At 38.8% G+C, this 14,691-nt stretch overlaps 1 protein-coding gene across 10 annotated transcripts in view; it reads left to right on the top strand.

Annotated features, from left to right (window-relative positions):
- Positions 1 to 11,240, top strand: part of THUMPD3 (THUMP domain 3 tRNA guanosine methyltransferase) — a 30,817-nt gene extending 19,577 nt beyond the window's left edge. For 5 of the 10 annotated variants that reach the window (XM_058288686.2, XM_023589523.3, XM_058288685.2 and 2 more), the window contains 4 exons: positions 1,341 to 1,456; positions 5,510 to 5,620; positions 6,252 to 6,375; positions 6,566 to 11,240. In XM_058288686.2, coding sequence (XP_058144669.1) covers positions 1,341 to 1,456; positions 5,510 to 5,620; positions 6,252 to 6,375; positions 6,566 to 6,757 — 543 coding nt within the window. In that variant the 3' untranslated portion in view covers positions 6,758 to 11,240. The remainder of the gene's footprint in view (positions 1 to 1,340; positions 1,457 to 5,509; positions 5,621 to 6,251; positions 6,376 to 6,565) is intronic. The other 5 variants (XR_011647556.1, XR_009183633.2, XM_071212210.1 and 2 more) reach the window with 3 other exon arrangements.
- The last annotated feature ends 3,451 nt before the right edge of the window (positions 11,241 to 14,691 follow it).

Genomic DNA, 14,691 nt, shown 5'->3' on the forward strand with positions numbered 1-14,691 from the left:
GGAGTGGTGCCACACACATGGAGAGCTGACACAGCAAGATGACGCAACAAAAAAAGAGACGCAGATTCCCAGCCGCCTGATAATGCAAGCGGATGCAGAAGAACACGTAACAAGTGGACACAGAGAGCAAACAGTGGGGGGGAAGGGGAGAGAAATAAATAAAATAAATCTTTAAAAAAATAGACATGAGTATGCCAATATAGAAAAACTTAATCCAGTGTATGGTAAGGTAAAGTTACGAAAGATACAGATTTGCTCACCAAAGTATAAAATACTTTATCTAGAACACTTTAAAACCTGCAGTACTACAAAATCATTCTTGCCAAGGTTAAAAATCTAAGTAGGTTAAAACAACAATAAAAAGAATGTTAGGGAATCAGAGTCACCTGGGAAGCTTTCAACAAACTCTAGGGTCCTTCTCTCCCCCACCTTCCAAAAAAATTCTAGCATATTTTGACATCCCTTTTATAAGATTATAAATAGGAATTGTGTCATCATCCTCAAATGTCTATGCTAAAGAAAAAGTTACAAAGCACTGTATTCACAAATGAGAGATGTGTTAATATTTACAAAAGAGGTGTCTGCTCTTTATCCCTAAATAGAGGGCAGAACCCTTATGTTAATGTTCATAGAAAATTGTCCTGGCCATTGGGGTAGTATGTCATCTCATTTCACAAGTGATAGGCAACAGCTTGGTATTTTTGTACTGCTGACCTATTTTTGACTTAAAATCACAAAACCCTTCTGGGGATGTGATAGTTACCATTCAGAAGCCATCCATCCAAAGGAAAATGCATTTTATTTTGAAATTCTCAAGTACTACAATATTATGATTATATATACACTTTCCAATAACCACAAAGCAGTGTCAGTTTGGTTGGTTTGATTTGGATAATTTTTTCAAGCTACATTTATTTGGGGCCTATGGCGCCTTCTGTGTGGCAGACACTGCTAGATGTGGGACTGAATAAAAGACCAAGCCTGTCCAGGGGGTGCCCAGATTAGTTTGCAGGGCAGACAAGTATAGAAATAATTTAAAATAGAACAAGTGCACTGGCAGAAGAATTTGCAAAGTGCTTTTGAAGAGGCAGATGACAAATAGCTTGGAGGGTTGGGGTTGATGTCACAGAGGGTGTAGACATTTGAGCTGGGTCTTGAAAGATGAATAGAAGTTAAGCAAGCAGAGAAAGAGCAAGAGGAATAGCAAAGTTGACAATGTGCATTGTTTTGCTACTTTATAAAAATGTTGGACTGGATTATCTTGTTAATTGATAATTGGTTGAAATGATTTTACTGTAATCATTTTTTGCAATTTTCTACTTTTAATATTTGTCTTTTAGGGGGCTTCTGAATGGTCTAACTGTTATCATATTGCTGGTGATAATAATCCATTGGCTGTGAACAGAGCAGCAAATAACATCTCATCTTTATTGACCAAGAACCAAATCAAAGAAAGGTAAAATCTAATTTCAGACTTTGTAGCATCTCTTAGACTTAGATAATTACTTCTCAGGTTGACCTATGGGTTGTTGTTTTTTTAAAGATTTATTTTTTATTTCTCTCCCCTTCCCCCCGCCCCTCCCCAGTTGTCTGCTCTCTGTATCCATTTGCTCTGTGTTCTTCTGTGTCCGCTTGTATTCTTGTCAGCAGCACTGGGAATCTGTGTCTCTTTTTGTTGCATCATCTTGCTACATCAGTTCTCTGTGTGTGCGGCACCACTCCTAGGCAGGCTGCACTTTTTTCACGCCAGATGGCTCTCCTTAGAGGCGCACTCCTTGTGCCCGAGTCCCCCCTCTGCAGAGGACACCCCTGCATGGCACAGCACTCCTTGCATGCATCAGCACTGCATGTGGGCCACCTCATCACATGGGTCAGGAGCCCCTGGGTTTGAACCCTGGACCTCCCATGTGGTAGGTGGATGCTCTATCCATTGAGCCAAATCTACTTCCCGACCTTTGGGCTTTGTGACATCATTATAACCAAAACAAACATGTGACTCCATTTAAACTTTTTAAAGTTTATTGAAAATAATTCACATTAAAAATCTTAATTTCCCCACCCTAATACAACTGTTTTTGTTTTCCTTTTTCTTTTATTCATGTGTTTCACACATAGTAGAAGAATATATAAGGTTCATTTTAATTTCACAGTCTTTCTTTTTAGCAACTGTATAATATTCCATTGTATAAAAGTTCTAGTTTATTATAGCCATCTTCTTGAGAGGTCCAGTATCAAGTCCTAGCCCAGTACTCCAAATTATGTATGAGGACACCCATCTGTACCAGCTTTGCACCATACTTTGAAAATCCTGTCTTTGTAAAGAATTGGTTGAAATGTCACTTGTTCTACAATTTTTTATCAGAGACCTCACCATAAAATTGCTCCTGTGATCTCTTTAATGGTGTCATTCATTTTCTTATAGAGCCATAAGAGTAGATAGTGGTTAGAAGATCTGTTACATCTTAATAGGTGTTTCACATCCTAAATTCATCAGGCAGAAGGTTATTATATCTTACTAACCTTATGACCTATCAACAACTGCCTCCATAACCTCACTGTGAGATTTATATTTATGAGCAGAAATCAGTTATTTTAGACAAAATATTCATATATTCTTAATACATGGCATACCTAATATTTTGACTGAATATTGGTTATTACCTTTGGTTTGATTGTGTTTTTTTGTGTTTTTGGAGGTACCAGGAATTGAACCCTGGACCTCATATATGCAAAGTAGGTGCTCAACCACTGAGCTATACCCTCTCCTTTGATAGTTTTGTCTTTTCCTTTTTTTTTTATAGTTAATAGATCACAAAGAATATTACATTAAAAAACTTAAGAGGTTCCCATATAACCTACCCCCATCATTTTTGTAAACTGTACTTTAAGTTATATACATCTCAAAAAACGTCATTTAAAAAAATAAGAGGTTCCCGTTTACCCCCCACCTCCCCACCGCACTCCTCCCACACCAACAACCTCTCCCTTTTCCTTTCTTTGATAAGAACTTTAGTGCATTGTTTTGTGCTTTCACATACTTTCTATCTGTTCTATGGTTTTAACATGCTCAGTGGTTTTTTTTTTTAATTATTATTCCTACTTTCTGTGAGGTCTTTAGTTTTTTCTAAATCTTAAATGTTCTATCAGGGGTTTTCTTTTTAATGATAAAAGCTTCTATTAAAGCTGTAGATTTTATTCTAAGTATTGCTGTTAACCATACATATCCTATAGATATTGGTAATTCCCTGTTTTTGTTATTTTCTAAATTAGTTTGTATATACAATCACCTCTCTGATCTAGTTGTTTAGAACAGTGCTTTTCAAACTTTAATCTGTAAATGTATCACCTTAGCATCCTATTAAGATTATGATTAATAAGTTGGGGTGGGACCTGAGACTGCATTTTCTAACAAGCTCCTGGGTGATGCTGATGCTCATGCTGGTGTATGGATCACTTTGAATAGCGTGAATTTAGGAAATTATGTTTTATACATAAGTGGTTGGAAGGTTTTGGTCTATTTTATATTAATTTACATTTTTTTGTGACAAATGGGATTTTATATGTTTCATATTTATTGAGGCTTTCTTTGAGCCTCAGTACGTATGACCAGTTTTGTTTCTGAGACTTGATAGACATTTTGAGAAATTCTTTTCTAGCTTCTGAATATTTTACCTAATTTGTTCAGATCCTCTCTACCTTTACTTTTCGTTTATTCAAACTGTACGTTTCTATCAATTTTACTTTAATTTTTAATATCTTTCAGGTTTTTGCTTTTTTTTTCCCCTTAGGAAGCACTGGGGATTGAACCCTCATACATGCAAAGCAAGCCTTCAGTCACTGATCTACACTTGCTCTGCTCTTTTGGAGCTTCTTATTGCAGTTATTAGTGCCTATGGTTGTAATACTATTGTTTCCAGTATCTGTGCCTTTTTTCTTAGGTACTGGGGCCCCAGGGATTGAACCTGGGACCTCATATTTGGGAAGCTGGCACTTAACCACTGAGCCACATCAGCTTCCCGGAGTTGGTTTTTTTGTTTTGCTTTTTGAGGAGGCACTGGGAACTGAACCAGAGACCTCCTGTGTGGGAGGTAGGTGCTCAACTGTTCGAGCCACATTTGCTCCCTGTACTTTATTAAAAAACATTCTGTAGGGATTCCATTATTGCATCTAATTTTTTTCTTAGAGTCTTCTTTATAAAATAGTATATGCCCCTTAATTTCTCCTCACAATCTTGGTTTGCCTTTAATATTTAGCCAGAGAGCATTATGACCTGCTGGGTTTTTTGTTGTTAAGGTTTATTTATCCATTTCTCCCCAGCCCCGTGTTTGCATTTGCTGTGTCTCTTTTGTTGTTTGCTGGTCTTTTTTTTTTCTTTTGTAGGAGGCACTGGAACTGAACCTGGGGCCTTCTAAGTGGGAGGGATGTGCCTAATTGCTTGAGCCACCTCCACTCCCTGCTTTGTTGTGTCTCATGTTTTCCCTCCATGTCTCTTGTTGCATCATCTTGTTGCGTCACCTTGCCGTGCCAGCCTGTCACGTCAGCTCACTGCCATGTTCATCTTCTTTTAGGCACCAGGAACTGAACCCAGACGTTCCATGTGGTAGGCGGGAGCGCAGTCACTTGAGCCACATCTGCATCCCTATATTTTTAACTTTTTATTTTGAAATAATATTAACTTAAAAGAAATTGCAAAAATCATACAAAACTCATAGAGAACTCCAGCATGGCCTGTTTTTTTGCCTTTTATTGGCAAAGATTTAAATCACATTTAATGTTAAAATCAGTATCTTCTGTTACATGTTTTCTAAAATATTCATTTCTCACCTTATTTTTTTATAGCATGGTACATATATACATATATATTTTTTTACAAGTCCCATTTGTAACATTATTTCAGGTATGTAATTTAATACTTCAACATTGTTTTCAAAGTTTTGTTACAGTTCACTTAGTTGCAATCTTGTTTTACCCTAATCTGTGCTTTTTTAAATTGGTATCAACATTTTTTTCAAGAACAATTTTAAGTCTTAGTTAAATTTGCCCCTCTTATGTAGGTTTTATTTTTTAGGAGGTACCAGGGATTGAACCCAGGACCCTGTACATGGGAAGCAGGCGCTCAACCACTGAGCTATATCCACTCCCCAATGAGAGTTGGTTTTTTCATTTTTGTTTCATATTTAGGAAGTACCAGGGATGGAACCCAGGACCTCAGGCATGGGAAGTAGTACTCAACCACTTGAGCTACACATTCACTCCCCATTATGTAGGTTTTCAATTTCAGCAATTTAATAGTTTTACCTTATGACTTTATACTTTCTTTATAAATGCTTTTAGGATTTTATACAAGCTTTTAGGACTTAATACATGCTTTTTAGGATTTTCTTTTAAGATGTTGTCACTGGTTTTCTTAATATTTTAGTGGCATTTCAAACTTTTGTCACAGTCTCTTAAGAAGGTTTTTTTTTAATACTTTAAAATATGTTGAAGCAACTTTCCTTTGTCTCCACAGCAAACCATCCTGGGGCTTGCCTATAGATGCTGTTCAATGGGATATCTGCAATCTGCCTTTGAGAACTGGCTCCGTGGATATTATTGTAACAGATATGCCATTTGGAAAAAGGTGGGACTTGGTTAAAAGAGATTAGCTTTGCTTTCAACTAGTACCCATTTGTTTTCTATATTTATATTTTCCTTGAGCTTAAGTCAGAAAAATCTTCATTTCCTTTAAGCAGATTTCCTTCAGCAAAGCTGTTTTATAACTTATGTTGGATTCGCTTATTTTTATCTTTTGATAACAAGAATGAATTCTTGATCCTGACCATCACAAGAAGGTTCATTTTTAAGTTACATATCTATAGTTCATGTTCACGCCCACTATTGAATTATATGACAGTTCATGTAAAAAGGTTGGGGAAAACTTTTGTTCCAGTTGTTTTCCTCAGGATGATTTGTGTGTATTTTAGATAATTTATTATATTCATTAAGGTACAAATTATACAATCATTATAGCTGTCCCTTTTTTCTTGTTACTTTTTATCTGTGGCTCAAAATTCTAAGCTCACTGATAGTCATTTCATTGACATGTAAGAGCAAAACTCCAGCTTCTAAAATGCCACCTATTTTTCATGCCTCATGATACATCAGTGACTTTACTATTGTAATGAGTTTCCAGTAACTTCTAATTTTGTATCATTGTAGATATCTATCTTCTGCAACAATAAGTGCTTGACATATTCAACCTTCTTTTATAGGATGGGCTCCAAGAAGAGAAATTGGAACCTTTATCCAGCTTGCCTGTGGGAAATGAGCCGTGTCTGTAGACCTGGGACAGGTCGAGCTGTACTACTTACTCAACACAAGAAATGCTTTATCAAGGTGTGGTACATTAGCTCAAAAATCTCACCCTGTGGCAACTTCAGGATCTTTTTAAACAGAACTTGGGTTATTAGTTTGGATAGGATTTGTGTTTTCTCTTCCCCTAGTGCTTCTTCACTGGCAACCAAAACCCATAGTTGGTCTAGAAGCAGATTGTCGGCCTAATTACTCTTATGCTTTTTGTGCACAGGCCTTATCCGAAATGGGACATGTGTGGCGAAAGGTGCATACTGTCTGGGTGAATATAGGGGGTCTTCATGCTGCAGTTTATCTTCTGAAACGCACTGCTCATGCTTTTGTTCATCATTCAGACAAGATGGAGAAAGAGGAAGCAAAGAATGAGGATGATGCTGGAAATGTCAGCATAAAGAACATGTTTTGAGAGTGCTGTTTGCACTGTTTAAACTTGTCCAAAGCTCTTCACCCCAGTGCAAACGTTAAACAAAAGGTATAAACATTAACGTGATGGAATTGAAAAAGTCTTATGAGGAAGCAGAGCTTCTTTGGAGTGGTTTTGAGAGGGTAAATGGGCAAATAGTATTTTTCTTAAAATGCTTTAAAGGTGTCTAGTGAAAAGCCTACTAAAATGCTCTAGAATTTGACTTTAGAACATGTTTTCAAGCTTTCTAGCAGTCCCCATTTTCCACTGTGGCCTAAAGGAATAGTAGAGAACATATCAGAGCACCTTCAGCAACATCTCCCCTGTCCATGTAACTTTGCTTTTCAGTTGCTCAAGTTCTCATCTCATCCTCAAAAAAGATGAAGCATCATTACATTTTGTGACATGTTCGCTCCATGACAAGTTGAAATAAGATCTGTGGGAAAGTTTACCATCTGCCTTAAATATTAAAATATGCATGTTATTCACAGAACTAAAATAAGGGATTAGGATTTAAACGTAGGGATTACAAAGATACTGAACTGTTAGTAATACTGGTGGTTTCTATTTATAAATAGAAATAAATTTATAGATAGATGGTATGGGACCAAAAAGCAGATTTTTCCTTTCAATACACAGAAGGTGTTACTTTTCAAAGCCAAATCTAGATCTATCAAAGTTAAGATTTAAATTTGGTTTCTTAAAGGGACTAGAGAACAAAGTAATGTATCTTTGAATGAAAATTTTTTATTTTGGGGTCAGTGTAAGTTCTTTTTCTCTCTTGGATAACTAATTCATATTCAGTTGCTTTTCCAGTTGGGAGTCCTTGAGGTGTTTTTTTGGAAAATGTAATGACCTCAATATTTATTCCTTTGTGAAACTGTATCTCCCTCAGGCAAAGTGCAGTCAAGGTTTTATGTGGAATTTTTTTTTTAGTATTCTTGAGTTTACTTTGGAGTTTCTAGCTTCATTTTCTTTAGATCTGCAGTATCATATTAGTAATTTAATAGTATTACTCATATTACCTTCTGATGTCTCACATTTAGAATAGAGAGACAGTACTTCTTTAAAAGAATAAAATTTCACAGTAGTATAATAACTATCAGTTCCAGTTCGGTCTCTCCCTGATATACTATCCCACACTTGAGCTTGAAATGGAAATAAACACATTTATAAAGGTTTTGTATCCTGGACTAGAGTTTTAACCATCAATAGAATGCACAGCTGCATTAATTATGGGTTGAACATAAATAAAATCTTCCATATCTGACAAAAGGGAAGCCATTAAAATTTAACCTCATACTAAATAAGAATTAGTCTGCAGTCCACTACGGTACAGAGCCAGTAATTGCAGATACCATGCCTGTTTTTCTTCCTGTTTGCTAAGTGCCTTGGCATACTATACACAGAGTGGGCATTTAATATTTCTTGAACAAATGAATATTTTTACACATTGGCTGAATTTGGAAGGAAATAGATCAGATTTGTGCTTGATTCATTGTAGGATTACTACCACAGTAAAACATGAGCAGACCAAATCCAGATGATGCAAATATGAAGTGAGCATTGTCTGCATAGTTTACTATCTCCCTTTATAGTGTGTGATATTTTGTCATCTGGTGACAGGAACAGGAAAATAGGCCCTGAGCAGGATATAGGGCTGCATACTGTCTCATAATCAAGGAGAATCAACAGGACATCAAAAATCTGGAATCTGGGAAATGAGGGAACTTAGTTTGTACACAAAACATTGGTCCCGTGGAGGACAGAAAGCAATAGAGGTGTGTCTGATTACTCAGTAAATTGAGAGTTCTAAGAGTTAACATTCTGGGAATCAGAAGACCCAGGAATGTGTTAGATGTGCCACCTACCAGTTATATGACCTTGGTTTTTGATGTTTAAAGCCAGTCTTCTGGACCACAGGCATATGAAAACATGGGAAAGGGCACAACCTGTGTTAATCTGAATGTGGAAGGACATTTAGATTTTCATTGAATGAGAAGACTGCAGGTACTACCAAAGGTATTAGAATGATTCAAAATGGAAATGCATAGCCGTTTTTTGTTTTGTTTTTTTTTTGAGGTGCTACTGGGGATCGAACCCGGGACCTCAGACATGGGAACCAGGCGCACAACCACCAAGCTACATCCATCCACTCCCAGCATAGCCTTTTCCAAGAATTTCAAGTGAGGCGGGGTGTGTGTGTATGAGAAATTCAGTGAGTCTGTAGTAAAAAAAACAAAATGTAATTGTAGTTTGGTACAAAGTTCAGGACAAACCACAGATGAGTCTATGAAACCAAATTTGTAAATGCATACAGAGTAAAAAACAAGAAAAAGTACCACATTTAGAACATGCCTACCCTGTTAATCAGTTGTCAAGTTGCAGCTCTCCATTAGAGCCTCTGTGATGGAATAATTTTCCTTAAAAAGGAAAAACATGCTTAATTCCTCACAAACCCAAATTCTGAATTCCCAACAACATACTACAGTTACCCAACAATATACTACAGTTACAGTTATGTCACACCTTAAATTCAACCTGAATTTACTGTTCTTCACTAAAACTTGTTCCGTTTCATTGTGTCCATTCTCCCCAGGCTTACGCTGGGAATCATTTTAAACTCCATCTTATTGTACATCTGAGTGCTTACTATATCCCTTGTGCTAGGGCACCTGTTTCTCAAACTTTTTGGTCTTAGGATCCTTTCATATTCCTAAAATTGAGGGTTGTAAATAGTTTTGTTTACCAATATTTTACCATATTAAAAACTAAAACAAAAACTTAAAATTAGAAAAATGGCATTGTTTTACATATTTGCAGTTCAGTTTTCTTTAAAATCTGGCTTAACACAGCTGAATTCTTGGTTATCTTCAGTTGGTTGAAATACATTGTTTATATCTTTCACTCTTTGTAACACTGAATGTTAGTCATTTGGAAAAAGTCCAAATGTGTACAGCATTTATTTCATTATACAACATCAAAAAAAAAATTTAACATCACTGGTCTCATAAAAAAATATGGAAGTGTTGGGAAGCTATCAAGCTCCTAATAGAAGCTACAACTTTTCCCAAAATTCTAATTTTCATTTTGAAGTTTGAATTTTATCATTCACAAGTTCAGTTGTTTTTCTTGATGGACTCACTCCCCCCCCCCCCCCCCCCCCCCCGGCACCTTTTTTATGAGGCACCAGGGATTGAACCTGGGAGCTCTTACATGGGAAGCAGGCGCTCAACCAAGTGACACCCACCCCCGACTTCATTTTTGACAAAATGTATGCCAATCATGTCTGAATAACCAAAATTTGCCAGTCATTCTTTAAAGGAAAAATGGTGTTCTAAGAAAATAGCTAATTCAGCTTGCAGCTCAGTCACCATGTGTGCTTGTTCTCAAGACCATATTTTAGCAAGCAGAAGTATAGATTTTCCATTTCATCATTCATTAAAAGTCAGATCTTTACTTGGGTCAATATTTAATAGTTTTACTGCTTTTATAAGGACACTTTCAAGTAAAATTGGCTTTTAACACTGCCTTGATTTGTGCTAAGATGCTACTATTCCTTTTTCATTAGTACAAATGTCAAAGTTGTTTAGGATACACTGTAAGATTTAAAAACTTATTCAGTACTTTATTTCATGGTAAGTTGTGTTTATTTGCCAAGCTTTTCACCTAAGACTATCTTTGAAGGTCAGTTGATGCTAATATGAGACAAGTACAAGCCAAGTAAGTCCAGCCACATTTGTAGATTCATCCATTTGTAAAACAATAATACACTTCTACTTATGAGATATGAACTCAGACCTCATGTTTGCACACAAACCTTTAATATGACAAATTACTCTATCAATAGAAAGTAGCACTACTATGGTCTTTACTTTTCATCCAGGAGGCATTCAGCAATGTTAACTGTGTGTGGCTTTTTTAAAGTTTTTTGGCTATTATGTTTATCCAGCCAATGTAATACAATAACTAACCCTTTAAGAGACTTTAATCGTTTTTTTCATTTCTGATTTGTAAACCTGGAATAGTGTTTGGATTTTAGGGAGCTTATCAAATCTACATCTAAAATAAGAACTTGGGGAGAAAAAAAAAAAAGCTTGGTTTCAAAATTACACCAGCACATAGATGGCAACAAAACACTCTTCAATGTTATTTACTGCATAAAATACAATAAGGTAAATTGTGAGCATTTCTAAAGCCATGGGAAAGGTAGCTTTCATATTTTTCAGTTGTTATTTCTTTGGAGTTGACTTCCTTGCCATGTGTTAGACAACTATGTGATATGTTTCACCTTTTATTTAAGCAGTTTTAGACATGGGTGTAGCTGTGAGTTGAAAAAGTTATCTAACCTCTTCAGCCAATGACTCATTGTTAAATGTAAGAAATACATAAATTGTTTTAACAGCTATTAAATTGTAAATTCTTAAAATGGGAAGTTGTGGTAAAATAACACCAAAATTAGAAAATTAAAATATAGAGGACCATTTTATTGGCATCAGTGATGTCATCACACATCATGTAGGCTGTTGTGTACTTGTGAGTGAAAAAGAAAAGGTCTTAGTATTACAAAAATAGTTTTGCCCTCCTGGACCCCCTTGCAGACTTCCCTTGTGGTAGACAATGGGCATACAGCCATACACAAGCACAGTAATGCCCTCAAGAAGCAACCTAAAGCAGAAGAAAACAAATATGTAATTACTAACTTAATTACATCTGTGACAGGTGCTACGGAGGAGAAAATCAGAGCGCTATGACAACATTCTTTGGGGGACCCAATGTTGGGTTGAGAAAGAACATCAGGGAAGGCACTGAGGAGTGATATTTAAAACTGTTTTCCTTCCATTTCAATTACAGGATACCGTGTCAGTTATTGCATCCTTTAACTTCCTTTCCATTTTGATTGCCATCACTCCATACCAAACTTTGTCACCTTATGCCAGGGCTATTATAAGAGAATCCCTTAAATTACCTCCCTGCCTTCAAATTTCTCCATCTCTACAATCCACCCAGTATCTTGCAGCCAGGTTAAGTTTCTTTTATTTATTTATTATTGAAGTTAATAGATCACATAGAATGTTACATTAAAACAAAACAAGAGGTTCCCATGTAACCCACCCCCACCCCCATCATTTTTGTAAATTGTATTTTTGAAGATATTTACATCACAAAAAAGGTTACATTATAAACAACATGAGGTTCCCATATACCCCCCATTCCCCCACTCCACTCCTCCCACACCAACAACCTCCCTCATCATTGTGACACACTCTTCACACTCAGAGAACACATTTTGGAGCACTGCTGCACCACGTGGATAAGTTTATCCTGTAGTTCATGCTCCTCCCGGTACATTCAGTGGGTTACAGCAGGATATATAATGTCCAGCATCTGACCCTGCAATATCATTTAGGACAACTCCAAAGTCGCCAAAATGCCCCCTCATTACATCTCTTCTTCCCACTCCCTGCCCTCAGCAAATACTGTGGCCACTTTCTCCCCATCAGTGATACAATTTCTTCTTTTAGTAGTCACAAATTTTATAGAATATTGGTAAATCCACTCTAATCCATATTTTATTCCTCCATTCTGTGGGCTCTGGGATGGTGATATCCACTCCACCTCTATATTGAGAGGGGGCTTAGATTCCACATGGATGATGGATGCAATTCTCCTGCTTGCAATTGTAGGCACACTCGGTTCCCTGGTATGGTGATTGACCATCTTCACCTCCCTGCTTGCTGACCTGGGTTAAGTCCAACGAACCAAAGCATAAGAGAGGCAACTCTGCTGATGTTCAAGGCCCAGCTGGCACATGGGCAGTCCAGAGATTCAAGTCCCCTGTGTATACACCATCCCTAGCACCAGCCACAGGTTTGGTAAAAGTGACAGAAGAGGTATGTGTAAAAAGGTCACATATGAGTCCCACCTCCATCACACTCAGGGACACAAATTCCAAAGTAGAGCCCAATGACATGGTACTGAGTTCCAGGGGTATTTGCCATGATCATATCCCTGTGGGCCTCCATAGCCCTCAGGAGAACCAGTGCTGGGGGCTGTATCTACTTTGGCTGTCTCTGGGGCCCTGCTGAGGCGTGCGTAAGCACAACCCCTCTGAGGACCTCCCAACTCTTTTTTGGAGACTCATAGACATATAAACGCATTTGTCCTTTCCATTTCAAAAAGCAGTTTTTAACACTTGATATTCATGTAGGCTGAGATATTCTGCTGTGCGGTCACCCCTCGGGCTGAAGTGTGGTTTGCTGGCCTGGCAGGGGAGCGGCCGCGGTAGGCCTAATTCCGCTGCCCCCATAATAGGGTGGTTGGTCGGGCCCACCGCCACCCCTGAAGGAAGCTTGGCATGGGCGCAGAGTGCCCTCGGGTCTCCCCTTCTCGGCAGCCATGCTTCTGCGGCCGCCCCTCCTCCCAGATGGCGCCACCCGATGCCTTGTGGGGTGGCACCCTTCTTCTTTCTCCCTGAAAATTCCAGTCTGCCCTTTTCCCCTCCCCCGACAGCAGCAACAGCCAGGCGTGGGCGGAAAAATCCAGTCTGCCCTTCCCCCCCCCCCCACAGCAGCAACAGCCAGGCGTGGGCGGGAAACTCAAGTCTGCCCTCCACCCCAGCAACAGCGACAGCCAATCCCTAACCACCACCCCTCCCCCGTCCAGTACCGCCCACTGGCCTTTCGCCGGCAACCAATCAGAACAGGGCATGGCTTTGACCAATCAGCCTTCCCCAGCCCCTATAAAACTGTTGCCTCTCCCTCAGTAAAGTGGACTTGCGTGTTTACCTCGTCTCCGCGGTCTACCGTGCGCCCTCCAGTCCTGAGAGCCCCCGACAAGGGCCTGGCCTCCCTTGTCCCCAGTTCGTCGCCTGCTTCTCCGGGTGACCCCTTCGTCGCCAGCTTCGCCGGGCGACCCCTTGTGAGACCGATCCCTCGTCTGCTGCCGGACCGACCCCTCGTCCCGAGCGGGACCGACCCCTCGTCCCGAGCGGGACCGACCCCTCGTCCCGAGCGGGACCGACCCCTCGTCCCGAGCGGGACCGACCCCTCGTCCCGAGCGGGACCGACCCCTCGTCCCGAGCGGGACCGACCCCTCGTCCGCAGCCAGACCCCACCTCTACCGACCGAGCAAACTGTCGCACTGCTGATCTGAGTTGACCCTTTTATTCAAGGTCTTTATTTAGTTACATCATCAGCTGGTGCTTGGTAGTAATCCCTCAGCGTTAAGTTTCTTGAAAGACTGCCTCCATCAGTGTGCCACAAGCTGGTTAGGAATACCATCTAAGCAATTCAGCCTGAGGTTGAATCCCAGGCCCTTTGTTGGTGAGTTTGTGAGAAAGCTGTTCAATCTCACTGAACTTCAGTTTCCTAATCTATAAAATGGGGTATTACGGACCACACCAAACACTGATTGAGTTTAGCACATTACCTAGCACACAAACAGCACTCAATATTAGGCTCATTTCTATCATACCTATTTTTCCATTAACTGCCTATAGTTTGCACTACAATATGTTGCCATTATTTGTTAAAATGAACAATACCTCAAAGTCTGGGATGAGATTTAACCAAAGCTCAGTTAAAAGAAAAGAGGCTGTGAAAATTATTGACAAAGATGACAAGAACCCAATACATTAGAGGTAGAATTAGGTAATAAAGTAACAATTCTATAAAAGTGCTCTGAAAACGTTACTTCAGTAGGAAGAGATAATCTTAAACATGTTTTAAAGAAAAAAATTTTGCACCAGTGGTCGTAGCAGCATTTACAATTGCCAAAAGGTGGAAGCAGGCCAAATGTTCATCAAAGAATAGATAAACAAAATGTGGTAAATACATGTGATGGAATATTATTAAGTTGTAAAAAGAAATACATTCTGATATATGCAACAACATGGGTGAACCTTGAAGACATTTTGAGTGAAATAGGACAGAAAT

Source organism: Dasypus novemcinctus, chromosome 26 (genome assembly GCF_030445035.2).
Source record: "Dasypus novemcinctus isolate mDasNov1 chromosome 26, mDasNov1.1.hap2, whole genome shotgun sequence".
In the NCBI taxonomy this organism is placed as follows: Eukaryota; Metazoa; Chordata; class Mammalia; order Cingulata; family Dasypodidae; genus Dasypus; species Dasypus novemcinctus.